At 45.3% G+C, this 21188-nt stretch overlaps 1 protein-coding gene and 1 long non-coding RNA gene across 2 annotated transcripts in view; one reads left to right on the top strand and one right to left on the bottom strand.

Annotated features, from left to right (window-relative positions):
- Positions 1-179: 179 nt before the first annotated feature.
- COTL1 (coactosin like F-actin binding protein 1) lies at positions 180-21090 on the top strand. The gene is made up of 4 exons (XM_068411387.1): positions 180-298; positions 608-690; positions 10054-10211; positions 19721-21090. The coding sequence occupies exons 1-4, from the start codon at positions 222-224 to the stop codon at positions 19829-19831; spliced, it is 429 nt and encodes a 142-aa protein (XP_068267488.1). The 5' UTR covers positions 180-221; the 3' UTR covers positions 19832-21090.
- Positions 17070-21188, bottom strand: part of LOC137669338 (uncharacterized) — a 39919-nt gene continuing 35800 nt past the window's right edge. The window contains exons 2-3 of the long non-coding RNA XR_011049078.1: positions 19195-19310; positions 17070-17146 (exon numbers count right to left, since the gene is read on the bottom strand). This is a non-coding gene — a long non-coding RNA (uncharacterized lncRNA). The remainder of the gene's footprint in view (positions 17147-19194; positions 19311-21188) is intronic.

Below are 21188 nucleotides of genomic sequence, written 5' to 3'. Positions count from 1 at the left end.
CGCGCCGGGCGCGGAGGGGCGGGCGGGGGCAGGCCCAGCGCCGGCCGCGGAGCCATTGGCAGCGGGCGGGGCGGGGGCGGGCGGCGGGCGGCAGCGCTCGGCACTGCGCGGCGCTGCGCGGTGCGGTGCGGCAGCAGCAGCGGCGGTATCGGCACCCCCCCAGCTCCGCGCCGCTCCGCGCTTCCCCCCCCCTCCCCTCCCCGGCGCGGCCGGCCGCCCCCATGGCCACCAAAATCGACAAGGAGGCGTGCAGGGAGGCGTACAACCTCGTCAGGGACGATGGCACCGAGGTGAACTGGTAGGTGGCCCCCGGCATCTCCCGGACAGGCACCGGTGCTCTGTGACTCCCCTTCTTCTCTCCCCCCTCCCGAAAGGGTGACTTTTATAGACCTTATTCCTCTTCCCCCCTTCCTAAAGGATGTCTTTTTGCAGTATATTCTTCCCCATCTCCTCTTTTTCCTTCCTAAAGGCTGTTAAATGTATTGTTCCCCCTCCCTCTCCCCCATCCCAAAGGCTGACTTAAATGTGTCGTTCCCTCTCCCTCTCCCCCATCCCAAAGGGTGACTGTTAAATGTATTATTCCCCTTCTCTTTTCCCCTTTCCAAAGGGTGACTTTTAAATACAATGGCTCTACCATCGTCCCTGGAGACCAAGGGGTAGACTATGAAACCTTTAAAAGGAAGTGCACAGGTAAGCTCCGTCTTGATTGCTTTGGCACCTTACCGGGTTTCTGGCTGCCCGGTGCAAGGGGGGAGAGGATGGGAGAAAACTTGGGGAAGCTGGAATTAGTGCTGCTGCTTCTCCGTGTCTGCCCTGTCCTGCACGATCGGGTTTCCAGCCGCCACAGAGTGCAACTCCCTGAAGTCCATAGTCCAGCCGGTCCTTTGTTTCACCCTTAGACTTAAGGTCCTTTGGGTTTTTTTCCCCTCTTTGCACAATTTTTCATTGCTTCTCGGTTATAAGCAAGATAAGATGCTTGATTAGCAACGGTCTCCTTGTTTAGCACTGCAGTTTCAAAGCAAAAAAAGACTCAATTTTTGTGGCTAAAAAGATGCAGTCATACAGATCATTTTGCAATAAAATTCTTCTGTAAATTGTCTTCATAGCGCTAAAGTAACTGCAGTTAAGAGGCTTGCTCGGATTTTTTTAAGAACATGAAACCCGAGGAGAGAGTGGTTGTGCCAAAGATCGACAGGAACAATACAGCACTGAAAACAATCATATATGTGGCGTTGCCCAACCGCAACAGTTGCGGCTCTAGGTTTAAACGTGGCAGTTGATTGTTCAGCTGTTGGTTGTAGAACATTAACAGGAGAAACAAAGCTGGGGGAAAATGAAAATAAATTGAGGAATATTTAACTTCATCTGATCTTAACTTTTAATGTGTTTTACAAAAGCAGGCTTTGATTTTTTTTCAAAATAACCTGTATTTTTAGAATTATGTGTCTGTACTGAGAAGGAATTGTGTACAGAGCAGTCTCTCCCCTCTCAAGGTGGGGCGAGTCCCAGGGGCACTGTACTCAGAGCCCCACAGCTGTTGAAATGCCAGTGCCTGTCCAGATTGGTCTGTCGAGTGCTAGGGCTTGGCTGTATTTTACTGAGTTGGAGGGAAGGACTTGCAGTAACTTAAATGAGGGCAGGACTGGACTGATATTTATCAGTCAATAAATATCATAGGAGAACAATACGTTTTAGCCCATGGGAAGTAGCCACTAAATCAAGACGGTTTAGACTGCTCTGCTGCGATGTTTGCAGTGAGGTCTTCCTAGGATTAACACAGTTACTAATTTTCAGCTGCTCTTGAGACCTTTGCAGGGAAAAATCTCAAAACTGAAAAGGATCCTCTTGTAGTTGATGTCAGAAGAGTGATACCCTGTACCACAAGAACTCCTTCCCACCCAACTCTTCTTAATGGGCAACATAAAGAAAAAAGTAATTCTGTGGCTTATGGGGAAACCCAGGGCTCAGCACTTCTGAAGTTCATGCCCACGTTATCTAAAGGGTCAGTAGTTTTCTTGGGCGGTCAACAGCTTCAGTATCCGAGTGCCCTGTTCTCTGTCTCCTCTTGTGGCCAAGATAACTGAGCGTCTCCAGACATCTGAGGCTTGCAGAGGAACCTTCCTCATATAGTTTCTCTCCTTGTTTTTAAGGAGTCGATCTCTTATTTTATCTGAACTGATTTTTAATGTTTTGTCTGGAGTGGCCCCCTCTCAAGAACAGTTCCTATCTTCCCTTCTGTAGCAAAGGGAATACCTCTGTTGGGTGGCTGAGCAGGCAGAGGGGCTTTGGCAGAGAGCAGTCACCGGGTGGGCTGGGTAGGATGCCTATAACAACTAATGGAGGCACGTATTGCACTTTGGAATATGGCCAGTTTTGTTTTCTTACCATCGTTTCCATGTGCCAAACCCTTATCTATAAACAGGATATTAAAACAGACAGAGTTTAAGGAAACCCTTGTTTTATGCCAGCAAAGTGTCAGGTTGGCCCCAATACTGAAGCATTTCTACAGCAAAAAGGAAATTTTGCATATTTTAGGCATAAGCACGGCAAGGGAAGAGTTAAATAAAGGGCATCTGTGGGGTGGGCTGTTGCCTATTATTAGCCTTTAATGTGGAGCTAAATCCCTTATAGCTACTCAATTGCTCCTTTTCCCTCTTCCTTCCCATGCACCTGGTAGGGGCTGCTCCTTGGTGGAGCAGAGGCAAGGTCTGCCTCAAACCTACCTCTGGAGCACAGTTGTTGGGGGCTTCAAGAACTAGGCAAATTCAGGTACGAGTGCTTGGCTAAGTGCTGGAAAGGATCTTCCTCCACCCTCGAGGTATGGTGCGGCAGTTGGGGAAGCAAGAGATGCAAGTTTTGGTGCCTCCATCTGTGCAGCAACCCTTCGCCTGGACCGCTAGACGTAGTCAGAAAACAAGGCTTGTGCCAGCAGTGAAGTTAGAGCTTTCCTTCCCACCTGGAAGAAAGGTGCCAAATGGTACTATGAAGTGGAGTTGGAATATTTCTGCTGAAACAAAGTCAGTAAAAAAGAGTAGGAAGGGATGGGAAGACCTGCTAAATATTATTCCTTCCTATTGCTACCTCTCTTCCCTCCTGGTCCACACCCCAGCTCTTTCCAGTTTTGCTGGAGGGGAGAAGAGCTACTATCAATGCAAACAGCTTCGGAAAATGTGATTAAAAGATTAAAAAACTGGCATCAGAATAAACTTCCTTCCTTGTTTTGAATTCCTGTTTTGTGAAAAACACTGCCCTGAAAGCCACAAAGTACTGCAGCTGCCTCTGGTAGAAGCTGAGCATAATTTGGTGGTTGAAGGTGAGAGCGGGAGCTGGAATTGAAAACCTCAGCGTGCAAAGTGTCACCAAGCCCCTCTGTCAGAGCTTGCTCTGTTCTACTTTCTCCACCATCTATTTCAGTGCTGTTCTGAGTGGCAAACGTCTGTGTCCCCTGCTTTCTTATTAAAAGCACCTTCAGCATGCAGTACATAGTGCTTCGCTCCAGGGCATTAAATTACAGAGCAGGCGGCATCAGTATGTGCCAATGCATGTGGCTCTGAGACCAAGAAGGTCTTTTGTACCAGTTTGGAAGATGTTTGCCTCTTATGGATATCCTGCCTTGCGCAACGACAGAGGTTAGGAAGGGCTGGAGGGGCTTGTTGGTAGCAGGGCTGTTTTTTTTGCTTTTTCTTTGCCCCATACGTAACCCTTTGCTTGGAGACCATGGCCCAGCCCATTCCTGATCCTGCAAACCTCCTCGGGGAACAAGAGTGGTTGAGGACAAAAGGAAAAGCAAGAAACTAAAATTGCTTCTTTTAATGGAAGCAGCAGTTCAAAAAGACCATGTTAGAAACCAGCTCTGTGTAAACCCCCAGCAGCGCTCTGTGGGCTGCCGGTGAAGGAACGCACTGAGCTGCTGAGCTCCTGGGGCGGTGAGGCCCATGCCCCGAGCCAGGAACTGCTGCTGCAGCCCCTCTGCCTTGTGCAGCCTATCCCAAAGTAAAGTCAAGGAGGTTGGTTTAAACCACTGGCACAATTAAGTCCTTATACGATTAGGAGGTGGCCACTGGTGGCACTTCCTCTTGCAGTCCTGCGTAATGACCAGCATAGGTGACTGTACTGGCCTTTGTCTGACCCAAAGAGTCTGGAGACCAAAGTTGAGGACATTAATTGTGTCAGGGTCATTAAACACACCCTGTAGACACCCCCTGTGTCTTCTGGCTAAGGACTGTTTTGGTTGAGCTTAACAGCACAGATTACCTCTGCATTAAACGAGGACTTAATTCAAGGCTTTTGATCCATGTTACTTCACAGCTACAGCTCTTGCCTCTGCAGATGGCATGGATCCAGACATAGCATTAATTTGGTGTTTAGGAGTACGTGCCATCAGTACACTTCTAGAAAACCAGCTGAGCTGGTGGATTTGAAGTCAGAAACACAGATAAGAGTTGAAGGTTATTGTACGGAAGGATGTGAAGGCTCTTGGTTTTTTTTGTTGTTGTTTTTAATTTCGAAGTCTCATAACTGGGCTGGTGATGCTGTTGCTGAGAAGAGCAGAATGACATACAGCTGAGATACTGAACTAAAAGTCTTGTCAAAAACATCTGCATAAAATTTTGTGTGTGTCAGTAATACCTGGCTGCACCGGACAGCTTGCCTCAGTTTCTGTATTAGAAGGCAGCAGAGCACTGTCTCCGTCTGTGGTTTACTTCAATTTTTTAAAGTGTCTGTTCTGCCATTAAGTAATGGAGAGGTCGGAAGACTGTGTTTCCCTCCCATGCCACATGTGAACAGTTGTTTTTCAATGGATCTCTAACAAAAGAAATAATGAGGCTTTTCTTTGGAAAGCCCCACTCCAGATAAGTAATTGCAATGACAGCATGAAATGGGATAGTTATTCATGTGTCTGAAAAGATCAGACTAAAACCACACTGTGCATTCAGCACGAGGAAGGATGGAAAATCTTTGGTCTGAAATAAATACCCTATAAAATCATTTCTGGTTGGCATAAAATATTAGGGAGAAAGTAGAAATAGAGTCAGCTCTTAAGACAAATTCAAGCTCTTTTGGGCTTGTGACAATTGTCCTGTAAAGCCTGGCCTGCATATAAAATTTAGGAGCTGAGAGTTGAGAGAGCACCAAGATTACGTTGGCACCTTAAGTTGTAGAAAAGATGTGTAAAAATGCACGAGGACATATAATGAGATAAGTGCTTATCTGTATTTGTCCACATCTTAAGTTGCTAAAATGGGCTTTGTAGATCAGTCTCCTACTGCTTTTGTTTTTCCTCTTCAATGTCCATCTTGCCTGCTTTCCCTTAATATCTATTTAAAGGAAGACCTGGGGCCATGGGTGGCATATGGGGATTTCACACTGTCTTTGCAGCGTTTCCCTGCCCTGTGCCCTCCCTGCTTGCTGTGGAAGCCGTGCTCTCGGGAGGGTCAGCTGAAGTGGCCTGTGTTTGACAGCCATCTCCTGGCTGCCAGCTGGAGCTGTGGCTTAGACTGGCCCTTGCAATGGACAGGAGGTTGTTTTAGGGAATATTCTCATTCATTTTTGTGGGAGTAATTCATCAGGTCAAGTTTGGCACTGAAATGGTAACTCTCTGCATTCGGTTTAGTTTTGTGATGCTTAATTAAAGTAGCATGGCCGTGGGTCAGCGTTTTACCATCCCGCGCTAGGCGTAAGAGCAGGTAAAGCAGAGCGTTGTATCTTCTACGTGCCCTTTGTTTGGGGGCCTGCCTGGCCCTTACTTCTGGCCAACTAACGCGACCGTTCCTTCCTTCAGGGAAGGGGAACAAAGATTAGCTGGATCCCGTTTCCTCCTGCTCTGCCCTCCAGTATATACCCAGGTCAGGAGAGAAACCACTACAGGACCACGGTCACTGGGGTAGCAGCAACTCATCCTGATGAAACGCTGCTGGTGGCTTCACTGGACCAGAGAAAAGCCAGAGAAGTCAGTGTGGGGTCATCCTTCCCATGCACTTGTGTCCCGAGTACCCTGTACTCATGTCAGCCACCCCGGGTTACATGGAAAAGGTTTGGTGCCCCAGCCACAGCATGCCCTGTGGTTATGGTCCTGAGGTCAAACATTTTGTATTCGTCTTAGACGACTTAATGAACATGTCAGCATGGTGCAAGGCAGCATTGCATCAGATATACAGGCTTCAGTGCAGGGTTAAAGAGGCAAAAAACAGTGGGGTAAGAGGTAGGGAAGGTTTTCTGTCTGCACTTCTAGCCATGCGACTACAGGGGTGGCTGAAGAGGTGGAAAATTGACAAATTAATCTAAAATGAATCCAATTGAAACAAACAAAATAAATCCTCATGAAACCTGTCCTGCGCTGTCAGTAATTCGTTGTTGGACAGAACACAAAAGCAGATCATTCCATCAGCTGCCTCGCTGTATGTGACCTTGATTTAGCAGGCAGGTGAAGCTTGGAGCCGTGGCCTTATCTTGGCACGTCTCTGGCTTGGCCATTCAGAGCCATAAGACTAAGAACCGTGAAGCTTTTGACAGTGTATTTCTTTCCTGCAGCTATTCTCTTTTACTGATGAGTCAGTGCATTTTAATCTAATGGGGAATTTTTTAGTACAGCTGAACATGAGGGTTTGAGTGGATGAAAAGGAGGAGAATACCATCAAGGAGATCTCTGCAGCTTGGCATTGAGATTTGATGACAGCCAAGGGCAGCTTAATCAGTGTTTTTGGAAAATCCTGCCTACTGATAAGTAAAGGGGTTGAAGAAAAATACTAAGTGATGCTCATTAAGGCATTCATTGTGCTTTTCATTGTTTGTGCAGCCCTATTGTCATGCTGTACAACCGTAGTTAAAGGAGTAGGGATATTACTAGGAATTAACGTTGTTAATTTCTGCTGTTTGTAATTTGTGAGACCTTCTCAAATAAAGCTGCTATTTCCGTTCTACCCAGATCTATTATTTGCTTCCCTCTGCCCTGAAATTCATGGCTTAGTGACTAGGAAGGTGGCTGCATAGAGCTAGGCAGGATTTCCTCTCAAAGAGGAAATTCCTCTTTGAGAGGAAATCTGCTGTCTATGATTTGTTACTCTCCCTCACAGCAAATTCCTAAACCACTATAAGTGGGTTTGTGTGAAAAGGGGAGGGGAGTGGTGGATATTAATGCCTTGAGATTTCTAGGGGTGTTGGTACCAATGGCACTGATAACTTCCAGTGCAGCAGGGAGATCTGCCAGGGTAGAACTGGTAACTGTGAAAGAAGAAATCTGGGAGTATAAAAGAACTTGCGTTTGATCCCGTTATCACTCTGAACATCATTCTGACTAATTGTGAAACTCAAGCACTTCTGCTCAGGGGTTTTGACCTGCAGCTGGAGGGGCTCATACCCAGGCTGAACTAGTGCTAAAAACCTCCACATCTGTCCCTGTTGCCCTTCTAGGAAAAGAGACATGTTAATTGCTAAGGGCTCCAGTTCACATTCCCTCTGGGCTTTATCTGCAGCTGCTGAAATGCTCCTCAGCTGCTGCAATTCACAGACTGGCACATCAAGTTAAAGCATCACGTATTGGTGGTTTATATTAAATACACTGGACTGAAAATTGTGGCAGCTGAAGAGCCAGTTCTGCCTACTGTGGGGATACAACCTCCATGGGGAGGCAGGAGGAGAGAGCACGCAGCTCGGGTGGAACCTTTCAAGCCCTCACAGGTAAACCTGCCCCAGGTAAATTCTGCCCAGGATGGTGACTCAGAGCCCCACATCTCACCTTAATTGCTAAGTAAACTTATTGGGACTTAACATGATAAAGTAAGAGTTTCTCATAGTCACTGAGTAGTAGGTGATCTAATAGACAAAAGCCCACGTGGAATTGCTGGAATTGCACTTCCTTCAACCTCCTTTCCATGTTGCTGTGAAAAAGCACTGCAGAGAAGCTTGGAGTTTTTCACATTCACTATATTTGTGCATTATCTTTATTGTAAAAGGGCATATTCCAAAGGAGTCTTCAGGCTCTGTAACAGAGCCTGAACAACATGAAAAACCTACATACTCAAGGTGGAAAGTGATGGGTCCATGGGAAGGGCTGTGACACGGTTACAGTATAGGAGGGACCAGGACTTGATGACATTAAAGCGCCTTCCAGCACTGTGTTCCCATAGGAACCACAGTACAATTCTTAGCAGAGCGTGGCCTCCTTTACTGTCAGATCTGGGAAAGCAAGGTTTTTTCATAGAACTGTTAATAGGAACGTTAGGGGATTTACTGTCTCTCTTCACCTTGGGTATTTCCTGGCTGTCGGTTCATTTATGGTTCCAATCAATCTTGGGAAGAGGATTTACTGCCAGAAACAGGAGTCTTCCCATGTGTTTCTTGTACTTGCCAGTAATAGGGTATCTGAGAGAGTAGTTTTGTTTGCCTGCGCTGTCAATACATGACTCTTATTCTCCTTCCAAAGATCCATCTGGATTTTTCTTTTGAATAAGATCTCTCTTTCTCTTTGCTTCAATTTTGAAACCTTCAGAGGAGTTTGTTTTAAACACTGTACTGGCTCACACACACCCCTACATACATTTCCAGTCTTCCTCAGTAGTCTTCTGTCAATAGTAAAAAAGTATATAGAGAACAAAACGGGGAAAGCATAGGTGGGTTTTTCCCAGACTTAAAAACATTTTATCTGGTATCAAGGGGAAGTTGTCTTTACTCACACTTTGGCAAAACAAAGCGATAAAGAAGCTCTGAGATCTGTCAGCTTTCAGACAATATCCCACTTTTTTTTTGCATTGATTTCTAGCGATTTATTTTCTGAGGATGAGCATTTCAGAGCTGCTTCTCCCCTGTCCCCAGAGCTGCTGGGGCTGTCCTGATGGTTCACGGAGCATGCTGTAACAGCTCCAAGGTTGGGGATGTTGGCAAACACTACTACACCTGGAGCCTGAGTTTTCACCTGGCAGGAGTCAAGACAGCAAATAACTACAAAGCATGTTGAACTGGTCACAACAAGCGTAACCGGGATTAACATGATTCTTTTCAAACAGCAAGTTTGTTCTTCTATTTTGAGTCATCTTATTTCATTTAAAAGGTCTTGAGTGACCTATAACAGATGCAGGAGCTATGATTAGCTATATCCCACGATTGCACAACTGTCCATCTGCTCTGCTTTTCTGCACAATCCTGGTTGAAGGCTCCAGCATCGTGCATGCCACTGAGGCTGGGGATATGAGTGGATGGTATGACACGCTGTCTGAGTGCCTGTGATCATGAGGGCGTCCAACTGCCTCAGTTGGTGAGTCACCCTGCAATGAAGGAACGAACTCTTCGAGACAAGGAGTCTACAAGGTTTTTACACATATGGCCAGACTAAATAACTCTAGTCTGGCACGTTATAGCAGAAACAAGCTGTGAAACAAAGATCGGAACAGTTCTAAAATCCAAGTTCTTTCTCTATGGGGCTTTGGAAGGAGTAGAAAAACACATCTGGGGAAGTAATTGCAGATTTTTCTTTTGCTCCATCTTCCCTCCTCCTTCTTGTAAACTACATACTACAAGTGAGCCAGAAATGTTGCTGAAGAGGAGAGGAAAGGATCAGATTTGCACCATGGCCAGTTTCTGGAATATGTTATAAAATGTGACCCTAATCCTGCTATCCTGTAAGAAACAGAGAGTCTGGGAAATCACTTTTCTTCCCTTCTTGACCAGTGACCTGCAGATGAATGATCTGGCTGAATGTGTAATTGGGGTTAGCTCTGTGCTCTTGAACTGCCTGTTGACTGTATTTTAGCCATTTCCAAACTCACTAGCAGCACACTAAGGTGGGGTGGAGTGACTGGCACAGCCAGTTTCCTCCCAGTAACTCCAAGCACCCCAGGAAGAGGCAGACCTGACACTGGCAAAGTGCCCCGTGCAAGCGAAGGGCACAGGAGCAAAGCCTCTGTATTGCCCTGTTAATCCTGAGCGATGGTATTATAACACCGGGTCAGTGCCTTGGCTTGGTCTTTAAGTTGAGAGCAATAGTCTCACCGCAGAAAATCACAAGGCAGGGATGTTTCTGTTTTTAATCATTTTATCCTTTTTGCTTTGTCTCTCCAGATGATGTTCGATTGTTTGGCTTTGTCCGATTTACCACCGGTGATGCCATGAGCAAGCGAGTCAAGTTTGCCCTCATCACTTGGATTGGAGAGGATGTCAGTGGCCTGCAGAGAGCCAAAACTGGGACCGACAAGACTCTGGTCAAAGAAGTAGTACAGGTAACCTCTTCCTTCTGCTTCTAACTGCCAGTTCTCATCGCTTTTAGCTCTACAAACAGCAGCAGGAGGGGAGAGAGGGGGAAGGATTGGATCATCCTTCAACTTAGTAGTTAATCCTTTAAAAAGAAGACAGTTTCCTATTGCCTGTCTTCCTACTAGAAAGACTTAACATTTGCCCTTTGAGCACTCAGGCATAAAGAAGCACCTTTGAGCTTAAAGCTGTCTTAACTATTTCATGAGGAGGGAATATATGCACTCCTCTCCTTGTCACCATTAAGATGTTTCCCGTCTCCTTCCTTGATATGGAAATAACATAATATTGAATGGTAGAGAACAAGGTAGTATTAAGTAGGTAAAATTAAACAGAAAACCCCACGCCCTTGTTTAAACTTCTCTTGAGGCCTTTTGTCTCTGCACAATGAATTTGTGGACCTAATCAACTAAAGTCTGAAGTCCCTATCAGTACCAATTAACTAACAGCTCTTAATAGCTAACTAGATTTGAATAGTCTTCTGTTTGGCCTTGGGCCTATCAGGGAAGAAGAGAAATGTGCTTAGCACACACCTTGGAAGGGCTTCACTTGAATTTGTCTGCCCTAACAAATAACTGAGCTTATAATTTAACTCTGTCAAGGCCTCCCAAGGCACTTTGAGCCAGGCTCGCTCTGTTGGGCTCCAAGCTCAGTCTGCAAAGAACTGCAGAAGAGCTGACTTTAATGGAGAAGATGCTAACATTTAGCACATTTCCTTCTTCCTCTGAAGTATTTAAAGCAAGATTAGCTCTTTCAACTAAACCTCTCCAATGCCTGAGAAGTGGTCTTACTGTGCTTGGAGAACAAGATGACCATCAAAATAATCTTTAATAATTGCGTTCTTGCCTATGTAAAGAAATCTCCCAATAGGACAGTATAGAGGATGAGAATGAAGGCCACCTCAATTCATTGGTGGTTTGGATGATACAGAAGATTATATTTAGATAAGAAGCATGAAGAATATAATAAATTCATATCCTGCCAGAAGATAAGCACTGGCACTAAATCTTTCAAAGTGACAACTACGCAGAGGGGTCTATTGTGAAAAGAAACTTCCATAATGACACCTGAGAGACAGGAAAGCAAATACCTGTTCATGTGAAGCAGCTGAAACTGTGTAATTGTAGCTGAAGATGGAATTATAGCGTACTAATGAATGACTCATAGAAGAGTCACTAAGCCCAAGATCTTTTTAAAAATATGTTTAGACAATTTATTCGTGTTGAGTTGAATAGCATTCCTGAATGCTGTTCTAAGATCTGTCCCTCAGGTCTGTTACCTGTAATTTGCAATTTCACTTGTTTCATCTTTGATTAGTAGTCTGTATGAGTTAATAATCTGGTGGAACATTAACAGTTCTTGGCTGTTATTAAAAGCTTTCCTATTCCAATTAATCTGTACTAAAATATGAAAACAATACAACTTGTGCTTAACACACTTCTATTGATTAACCATGTCTATAACCCACTCTAAAGCATTTCTGAATGTAATGTCAGTGGTGATCTCCTTTCCATAAGAAATTATCTTGACAACTCTTTTGAATAGTTCTACATGTGCAACTGAATCCCTCTGAGTGGAGTGGGATAAAAGCAGAACTATTTTCTTCTTTTTACGCATGTAACCTTGCAGACAACGTCAAAACAAAAGAGGACAAGAAAGTCCAACTGAAATTTAGTGGAGGGAATTTATCCCAGAGCTATTTCACTCTTTCTAGTTCTCTTGACCTTCAAGTACATTCCCAGTCACCCACTGCTTCTGATTTAGATGTGAGTTATACATAGAAAAATATAGCTGGTCGTTTGCTGTAATGATAAACTACAAATCTGACTCAGTGTTGGTTCATCATTTGGAATCAGTAGTACCCTAAAGTAGAAATTTTTTTCTTTACAAACCCTGAAGAGAATCTAGGCTGTTGATGCAGTTTGGCTCTCTGCAGTTTTAGTTGCGTGCACGGCTCATAGGTGCACTTACCCTGTGTGACATCCCAAGGAAGTGTGGCACAAGGAAACTTTTTGTACAGCAGGTAATAGCTTTGATTTTGTGATCTATAGCAGTGATTGGTTGGGATTCCAGAACAACAGCTCTTCATTCTGGGAAGCCCTCAGTAAAACTTGAAGCTAACTGTGGCTCTTTATTTCAGCCCAAAGCTCCAGTGCGAGGGGAGGCCTGGGTTATATTCTCTGCTACGTTGTAGATGCATTGATGAGCTCTGGTTGAGCTCTGCTCAAAGCTGAACAAATGCCAATAAACATTGTTCTTCTGCTGAGACACTCAGAAGTGAAAGGCAGTCAGCTTGAATACTGCCTAGCAAGCAAGACCCACCATGTTGCATCTGTAGAATAAAGAGTGTTCACACATGGTGATTATTAACGGTCTCCTAGAAGCACTTGCCATAAGGAAAATGTAAGGGATATTAACTGTTGAAGAGTAGATTATGGGCTTGTGAACAAAAGGATGAAATATTATAAAGCAAGGAGAGGAACTGGGTTGATCTCACTTTTGTATTCCTCCCTTGGAAAGGGAAGCAAGTGCTGTGAAATCTATAGGGAGGTGGCCTGGGAAGCAATGCTGATAGTCAGTGGAGGAGGTTGCCAGCAAATCTCTCAGAAAGCAAGGACAATTGATTTTTAGCTGTAATAACTGAAATTACAGGGATGCATTCTCATCTGTCCAAATAGCCATAGTTCTACTGATCCATATTAGCTGAGAATCAGGTCTTCTTGCTTATTTGGGACTATCCTCTTTAATGTTGTTGGAAAATGGGTTTTGCATTTATTGTATTTATTTTGGATTGTAGAAAAGCATATTTTGCATTTAAGGAACATTCAGTAGCTTTTTTTCACAGCCATTTATTTTCCATCCTCTCCTCTTTACCTCAGCTGGAAATCTTGGATCAAGCCTGTGACCTGGTCCAAGTAGCTAAGCTGAGAGCAGGTTAGAAGTAAGGCCAAGATGGGGAACAGGTATTTATGTGTATCTTCTTAGGGGTATAGCTAAGTACTAATGTGTGTAAATGGAGACGTGGGAGCAAGGTGTTGCCGTATCCCATCTTTTCTCCACTGAGCTTCTGTCTAGGCCAAGGACAGACCTAGGGGTGGAGGGTAGTAGCACACAATGTCCCATGCTTTGCAGACTGTTGCTTAAGATGTTTGGGAGGTCATTTCTGGGGTACAGTCTAAACCTAGCTCCAGAATGATCTGAACTTAACAGCTAGGGAACTTTATGAAACAGTAAGCCAGGATGACTTAAACTACAAGGCTGCATTTATTTTGTCATCAGCAGTAACGTGTCTTATCTCATGCACGTGGGTGAGCTGGCAGATGCTTCCAGTGAGCCGTACATGCAGCAGACCCCACAGCATTTGTCCCCTCTGCAGAGCTGCAGTTTGGTCACTGTGCACTACTAGTTGTTATGCCAAAGTTGTACCCAGCTGCCAGTAGATACCAACTGAATGGAAGGGCTTTGGGCATATTTTTTCTTGGCTGAAAACGAGATCATCCACAGCTGGTCTTGAACTCACGTTTTATGTCCCTGGCGGTAAGGATGGTTCTGCCTTTTATCTCCTTTATACACACAAGCTCATTCAGCCTTAGTACAAATCCATCAGAGACTCTCTGCTCTGAGGGCTGTTGTTCTGACCTCCTTTATTCCAGGAGCCCAGGAGAAACAGGTCAGTCAGCTTAAACCCAGAAATCAAGACTATTGTAAGCTGCTTGTCGTGGCCAGGAACGGCTGCCAGCGTGAGATTCAGTTCAGCCATAAAAATTCCTGCAAGGTGAAACCTGGCAGCTCTGGGTTTTAAGTACAGGAGCGTTAGGCCTTTCAGTGAATGGCCCTGTTCGCTTCGAGGAGAGGCAGAGGGATGATGTTATGGTGCTTTCCTTCGAGTAAGGACAAGCCCAGGCACAACGGTTGTGGGGCTGGGAGTGGCAACTGGTGCTAAAGTGGTCCGGTTTTGATGTAAATGATGAAGAACTGAAAACAGGACTTGGTTTCCCTCTGAGTGTTGCTTCCTCTCTGTGAACTTGTTGCCTTTCATGACTGCATTTACTACCAGGAGATTTTAACCCTTCATTAGGCACCGTGGAGGTCTTTTTCCTGACAGGGCTGAATTCCCCTGCAGGGCTGTCTCAGCAAAGGGACTGTCCAACCTTCGCCAGTTTGTCTTATTTTCCATAAATTTTGACTCTTCTCTGTTTTCCTCAGCACTCCTGCCCCCACAAAGTCATGTGCTCTATTATTTGCCTAAATCATATTCAGGGTAAAACAGCTCTGTTTCTGTGAGCAAATATTTGTGGCATTTTATTCATTATTACTTTTGGTGAGGAATTTGCCTGGCTTTAGAGATGTCAACAAGTTTACTGGGTTCCTGCTTGGGAGCTCACGGCCAGATCTTTTTTTGTTCACCTTTCTCTTTTCCTCTGGATTCCTCACTGCACTGATGCTGGTGCCTCACGAAGGAGGACCCACTTATGGGGTTACTGTCCCTGGTGTCAGGGACATAACTCCATGTATGTGCATTAGGTTTCTCATATTAGTACAGTGGCCTAAACAGAAAATGGTGTAAGAGCTTTGTTAGAGGCAGCCAGAAAATCAAACTCGTATGGTAATGGCTATATCACAGTGTCCCTGAGACAGTCTTTCTCAGGATGGTGAGATAACTGCTGGGAAGGCAAGCAGAGTTGTGCTTTTTTACTGGTTTTCCTATTCTGGTTTACTGTAATGACCACACCAAATGGATATGGATTTACAAGACCTCCTAGTCCTAGTCTAGGGAAGGTGGTAACTTTATAAGTAACTTCCTCAGGGCAGAATAAGCAGCTTCTCATCACCCCCCATCTGACACACAGCCCAGTGACTTTTCCAGTGGGATGCAGCACAGATAGGAAGAATTTGCAGATCAACTGAAATGCAGTTCCCACTGCTGAGAGATGAGTTTGCCAGAGGTTTGGGCTGGCTTCTCCCAGCAGCTGGAACTGGTCTGTGTCAAAATTGGCAAGGACTAAATTTGAAGAGAGGGTTTTTGCTGATAGCTTGGACTCTGACAGCTGATTGCAGGACCAGGTTTGGTGTAGCCAGAGCAGAGTGGAGGGCAGTGGTACTGTATTGCTACGGGCGCTTGTCACTATAGCTCTCCTTGCACTCAGAGGAGCCCTGCTAGAACATACCTCTGCTGCAGCCAGGACATGTCCCTGCTGCCCCATGACCCCAGGTCTAGGACTCATACTGTGCTGGAAAAGAAACATGAGAGATGCCATCTCCTCTGTACTACATCTGCACTGAAAATAAGGTCACCAGTGGATGGGAGTGGTGACATTAAAGCACAGCGGAACTGAGGATTTTGAACATCAGTGGAGGCTGCTGCAAGCCCCAGTGTAAATAAAAACAGCAAGAAGCTGCTTAACTACCTGGCATCGTCCCTAGCTGCTAAGAACCCAAGTGTCTGTACACGATACAAGGATTTTCCTTCTGGCTTCAGGCCTACCCATGCTGGGATTTATAAGGGCCTCTGCAGACCTTTTTGGTACAGTATCTGCACCAGACAGATTTTCCCTTAGCCAGCTTAGGGAAATTTTATGGCCCCATATGCTAAACATTCAGGGCCTGGAATAGGAAGAAAATCTGCTCCACCCCATTTTTTCCCTCATAAAGTCATCTGGAAGAGAAAGGCTGGACAGAATTTGCTGCACAAATTTCATGTTTCCCAGGGAGAGATGCAGGCTCAGTTTTTGCAACCAGACCTGCGTGGCTGGGGCCCTTTCTCTCTGTAGTGTCTCATGGAGGTTGACACAGGGAATTGGATTGCAAAATTGTGACCCTCTGCTACTCAGGCACAACATGAAGCACGTGCTGGATAGGTATACTGAAGAACTATGAGTAAACCTTACTTTTTACGTGTGTGCAATGATCTGAGAGGCAAAGCAAAGAAACTGTGGTCACTGTTGTGTCGTGAGAGTTGATAAGATAAATGGCATCATTATTTTTGTTATCTGTAGGCTGCTGGTGACTGGGGTGAATACAAAGGCTAGAATTCACTTGCAGGGCTTGCTGCAGTTGTAAAAAGCTTGGGGGATAGGGGGAGGAGAAAAGAAAAGGAAGCGGAGGATGTAAAATGAAGACACATGCCAGCAAACCAAGGGCCCAAGCATCAGAGTTATGCACTGTGCCTTAGGCAGCTATACCTGCTGCAATTCTCTTGGAAGGCATTAGATATCCTATGTGTGAGAGAAGAGAAAGCGGGGACTTTCCCCACCCCAGTCTCTTAAGGGCAGAAAGAAAATCTGGTGGCAAAGCAGAAATATGGCTGAAGTTGGATGCCAGTTGGCATTGTTGTTAGCTGCTTGAAACTAGGATTTTTCCTGGTGCTTTGCAGAAGCCAGTTTGCTACGATCAGTTATTTGTAATTGCAGATGACAGTCATGCCAAATAAGGACCACTGCCTGGTCTAGCTAACATCAAACCCAGTTAAATCAGTTGGGAGTAGTTTTACGTTCTGGCAGTTTCAGTGGGGACAAAAAAAGAGTGAACTCTGGGTAAGATGGCCCTCAGCTGAAGCTGCTCGTGATCATGAGTGCTCAGTCTCCTGGTCTGAGAGCCAGAGTCCCTCCTGTCTTCCTGCCCTGATGGCACAGGAGGCAGTTTCAACTGTCTCTAAAATACTTACATGCCTTTCTTGACCTTATGATTTGCACCCTGAACAAAAGCTCAACCCCAAAGAGCTCAAACAGTGAATTCAGAGTGATGAAGGAGGCTATGGCAGAAGAAGGGTCAAGCAGGATATTGAAATCAGGAGTCTCAGGTACCAAACTCACCTGAAGTGTCTTTTCCCTTTGGAGCCAGGCTTGATGAGACATTGCGGTGGGTAAGAGCCAGTGTGAAGAACCAAAGAAGCCCCCAACAGCACCTGCCAGCAGAAAGGAATAAAACAAAGAGTTATTAATAGCAGTGCCCCAGATTGCAGTCCGAGGGTACAAATCTGGCACAAAAGGTGGCCCAGGCATTTAAGAGGATATTTGAGAGTGGCTGGGAACAGAACCCATCTGGCCACTGCTAGTGTGAGATTGTTCAAACCTGACAAGGTGTCTTGGTGGCATTGACATGAAATAGTGGCTAGTGCCCACACATCGTCACCCAGGAATCATCCAGACAGCTGTCTAGTTGAGAAGACATTTCAGTAATTATAATTACCTTGTGGTACATATAATTTAGTTCCCCTCTGTTCATGCATGAGTGCACTTGCAGTTTTAAATTCAGAATCAGCTGGATTCTGCAGACTGGGCATTGAAGGAAATCCTCCCTGCATTTATAAAATAGACACACTTTTCATGGAATCCCTCTCAGAAATGATTTTATGGGCCTGCCTCAGTTCTCACTAAAGTCAGGGAAAAGACTAGCACTGGTGGGGTGGTCCTGGGTAAGCTGCTTCCTGAGTTGAGGAAAATTTGTTAAACCTGTTAACATGTAGGAAGGAAACTGAAAATGCTCAGCTCAGAAGTCATGTATGCAGCACACCTTGGTGAGCATCAAATAGCTGAAACTCCTTTGTTTGGCCTTAGCAAGAGCTGAGCTTTGCGGAGATCTCACACAGGAGATCTGGAAGCTGGACACTTGTGAGCGTGACCAAATCTGATGTTTTGGGCAGTTTTATTTCCCATCTCAAAAAAATAGTTTTTTTTCTCTAAATAAACAATTTCTTTCCCATTTTTCCTGAACTCTGCTAAGTCACATAATGTCTGTCTGTCCTCACACCAGAAAAACCAGCCATTGTTGCGTGGAGCAAAATGGTGCCGGGAAGCAGTTGTTATTTCTTAAGACTTTGTCTAGCTGCTGATAAACTAAAGCAGAGCAGACAAGGCTTCTCGTAGCTGCTAAAAGCTTTTTTTTCTTTTTCCCCCTAAGCAACTCTTTGGTAGTGAGGATTTCCTACAGTGTGAAACAGGATCAGCCGCAGCCTGCGAGGCGGGCGTGGGGGAGGGAGCTGTTTTGCTCTCCCCTTTCATTTTTTCCACCGCATGAAAGAGGTGCTGAGGCTCTTCCAAGCTGAATCCTTTTCCACCACCCCCTTTACCCGACTCTGATCCCAAACTGAGACCCTTGAGACGCTGCCAAATAAAGAGCTCTCCCATGGCTTAGAGTCTGAAACTAATTAGAACCCCCCCTCCACGGCTGTGCCAGGGCTGTTCCAGTGCTGGGGAGACCTGAACCAGATGACTGCTTCTCTCTCAAAGCATCGCCTCGTTCTCCCAGGCAGCCTCCGTCACCTTTGGGGCACTCGCTGCCCAGGGAGCCAGGCACTGCAGCTTTCCTGAGACATTGCAGCAGGGCCATTGGGATTTTAATTCATTTTTTCCTGTCGTCAGTGTGTCCCTGGCCCTGCAGAGTGCAATGGACGCTTGTGTTTTTCATGCTGTCTAAAACCTCTGTGGGCTGGGGGGAAGGGGAAGACACAGGCAGTGTTTTCGGTTGTGGTTAGGAAGGGAAGGAAAATGCTAAAGCAAGAAGCAAATGTGCATGTTTGCTGAAACGTCTGCACACACATGCATGCCACCCTTGCTAGGAGGCAGGAGGGGCAGCCCCCACAAAGGCACAAATCCCTGACTGCAGTGACACTGCTGTGACAAGTGCCCTAAAGGCACCGTGGGATCCCCTTCACAGCGATCTGTTCTGAGAAGGATTTTCTCTGTTCACAACCTCATATCACAGCATTCTGCCTAGGGCTTGCCCAGCTCCCATAAGTTGCAAAGAGCATTCAAGCAGCTAGATAGCTGCCCTGCAGCCCCAAGTGCATTAATAAAGCGTGTCCTTAAAGGTCACTTTGGATCATTAGACCACAGAGCATAGTGGAGCCTATTAAAAACACCAGCAGCCTGTCTGGTGCAGTCTTTGTTTTGGCCATGATGTGTATTAGATAGTTGAGAGGAGGAGTCAGTAAATGTACTGAAATAGACTTACTTGCTCCTGGTACCATCTGCATGTTGCTCAATCTTTAATCGAAGCATCCTCCCATCAGCCGGTGGGGTACGGTACTGTAGCATAGCGCTTTTCTCCTTGTTTTGGGAGAAGGGCTCCTAAAAACAACCAGGGCACAGACAGGATTAGTGACTTGCCGAAGATTATGCTGAGGGTCTATGGCAGTTAGAAGGTCAACAGTTTTGAGCTTTTTAGCTTTCAAACTACTTAGGAAACTTGACCTAACCTAGCCTGTGCGTTTATCGCTAGGAAGAGCTGTTGCATAGGGCAGGATTGGGTCTTGCAGCCGGTGACTGTAGAAGTAGAAGCATAAAATTTCTCCAGGTTAAGTCTTGGGTTTTGCCATCACTAGTCTTCTGTCTCATCCACAGCTTTCTATTTGTCATCCCTACCACAGCAGAGAAGGGTATGCAGCTGATACAGCCATGGAAGCTGGATAACACTTCTTTATTCAGGTACTTGGACAAGTATCCCCTTTTATAACAGGCTTTTTCTTTATCTCTCACAGAACTTTGCCAAAGAATTTGTGATCAGTGACCACAAAGAGCTGGATGAAGATTACATCAAGAACGAGCTGAAGAAAGCAGGGGGGGCTAATTATGATGCACAGACTGAGTAAACGCACGAACCTCCTGGCACCATCACCTGGATCTCAAAGGGAGGGGAAAGGCACAACAAACTAACACAACTGAGAGATGAGGCAACTGAAATCCCCAGCTTGCTGTGTGTGCACCTAAGAACTCCCTTCCTTTGCATACAGTGGACTTTTATTTTCCATTCCATCTCATGAAACATCCCTCTCTGGGGTCCTGGGGTTTTTTTCCCCCCCCATTTTTTTACTCATAACTCTTGTCCATGTTCTCGCATCTGTGGAATTCAGGCTTGGCTCTGCTTTGGTCCTGTTCAGCATTGTGTTCGTAGAGGCTTGCCATTGTGTCCTTCTTCGTATGCGTGCATGTCTGTGTGTTTTAGTTGGGCTCAACCTGGTCTCTGAGGCGAGAAAGCTTTGGGGGAGTTCTGAACATTGATTAGTATAATTTTTTTTTATTTGGTCTCACTGATATTCTTGGGAATAATATTTTTTTGCTGTTCTAGGCTCAGATCAACTTGAGTTGACTTCACTCAAACTTTGATTAAATTGTCTAAGCTTAGATGTCCAGCTGAGATGTTATCTAACAGCTTAAAAAACAAAGTGAACAAACAAAAAAATTCTTCAACTCTTAATAAATGGGAGTAAATTTGCCTTAAACATTGCTTGACAGTTGCTATGCTATGTGCTGCATCTCTACCCCTCCCTCTTAAAAATAAGATCCAACATGATCCGAATGTGGAGGTTTTGTTGTTTTTTGGAGATATGATGGCACAGTAAAGTGAGGGGCTTAGAAATGTCTGGACACTTGTTCACTATTTTGTGTACATTGGTCTCTGGGTTTGTATTTGGCTTTCCTAACACCAGGGCTCAGGAGGTGAACCTGAAATGCATAGATTTTCTTTTTAAATGATCTCTGCAAAAATAGCAGCTGCTGAACCCTAGCAGCCTTCTCTGCCCATGTCCCCCTGTTTTTTTGCAGTTAAACACAACATCTTCAGTTATTTGGGGCCTTCAGGCAGTGAACCATCCTGCGGCCGTGACCGAGGGATGGAGCAGGGCAGCTCTGTCCCAGTCAGGATGAAACATTCGACAGCAGAGGCTGAGATAACCTGAGCAGTTTGTTTGGTACCAAGCTGTTTGTTTGGGGGGGCTTCTTTGTATGGCTTTTTTTTTTCCATCAAAGGTAATTGTCCCCAGAATTATGTGTAGGGGGAAACTGTTGTACTTGGGCTTGGGAGTCAGCGTTATAAACCCATTACAGAAATAAATGTTTTTCAAGAACAGTTCTCAGTGACTCTGTTGTTCTTTTACCTTCCCTGCAACAAGAAGCCTAATCCTGGGTGTAAGGCTTTGAGCTCTTGCGATCTTGGGGCTATTAGGAGAA

This window comes from Nyctibius grandis, chromosome 12 (genome assembly GCF_013368605.1).
Source record: "Nyctibius grandis isolate bNycGra1 chromosome 12, bNycGra1.pri, whole genome shotgun sequence".
Classification (NCBI taxonomy): domain Eukaryota; kingdom Metazoa; phylum Chordata; class Aves; order Nyctibiiformes; family Nyctibiidae; genus Nyctibius; species Nyctibius grandis.
Note: the sequence above shows the minus strand (reverse complement) of the source record. Positions and strands in the feature narration are given on the sequence as shown.

What these genes read in the sequence shown, in the direction of transcription:
- COTL1 (XM_068411387.1), top strand. Translation starts at nt 222, where the DNA reads ATGGCCACCAAAATCGACAAGGAGGCGTGCAGGGAGGCGTACAACCTC. An exon ending in CTTTAAAAGGAAGTGCACAG is followed by an intron (nt 691 to 10,053) that starts GTAAGCTCCGTC and finishes TTGTCTCTCCAG; the next exon opens with ATGATGTTCGATTGTTTGGC. An exon ending in TGGTCAAAGAAGTAGTACAG is followed by an intron (nt 10,212 to 19,720) that starts GTAACCTCTTCC and finishes TATCTCTCACAG; the next exon opens with AACTTTGCCAAAGAATTTGT.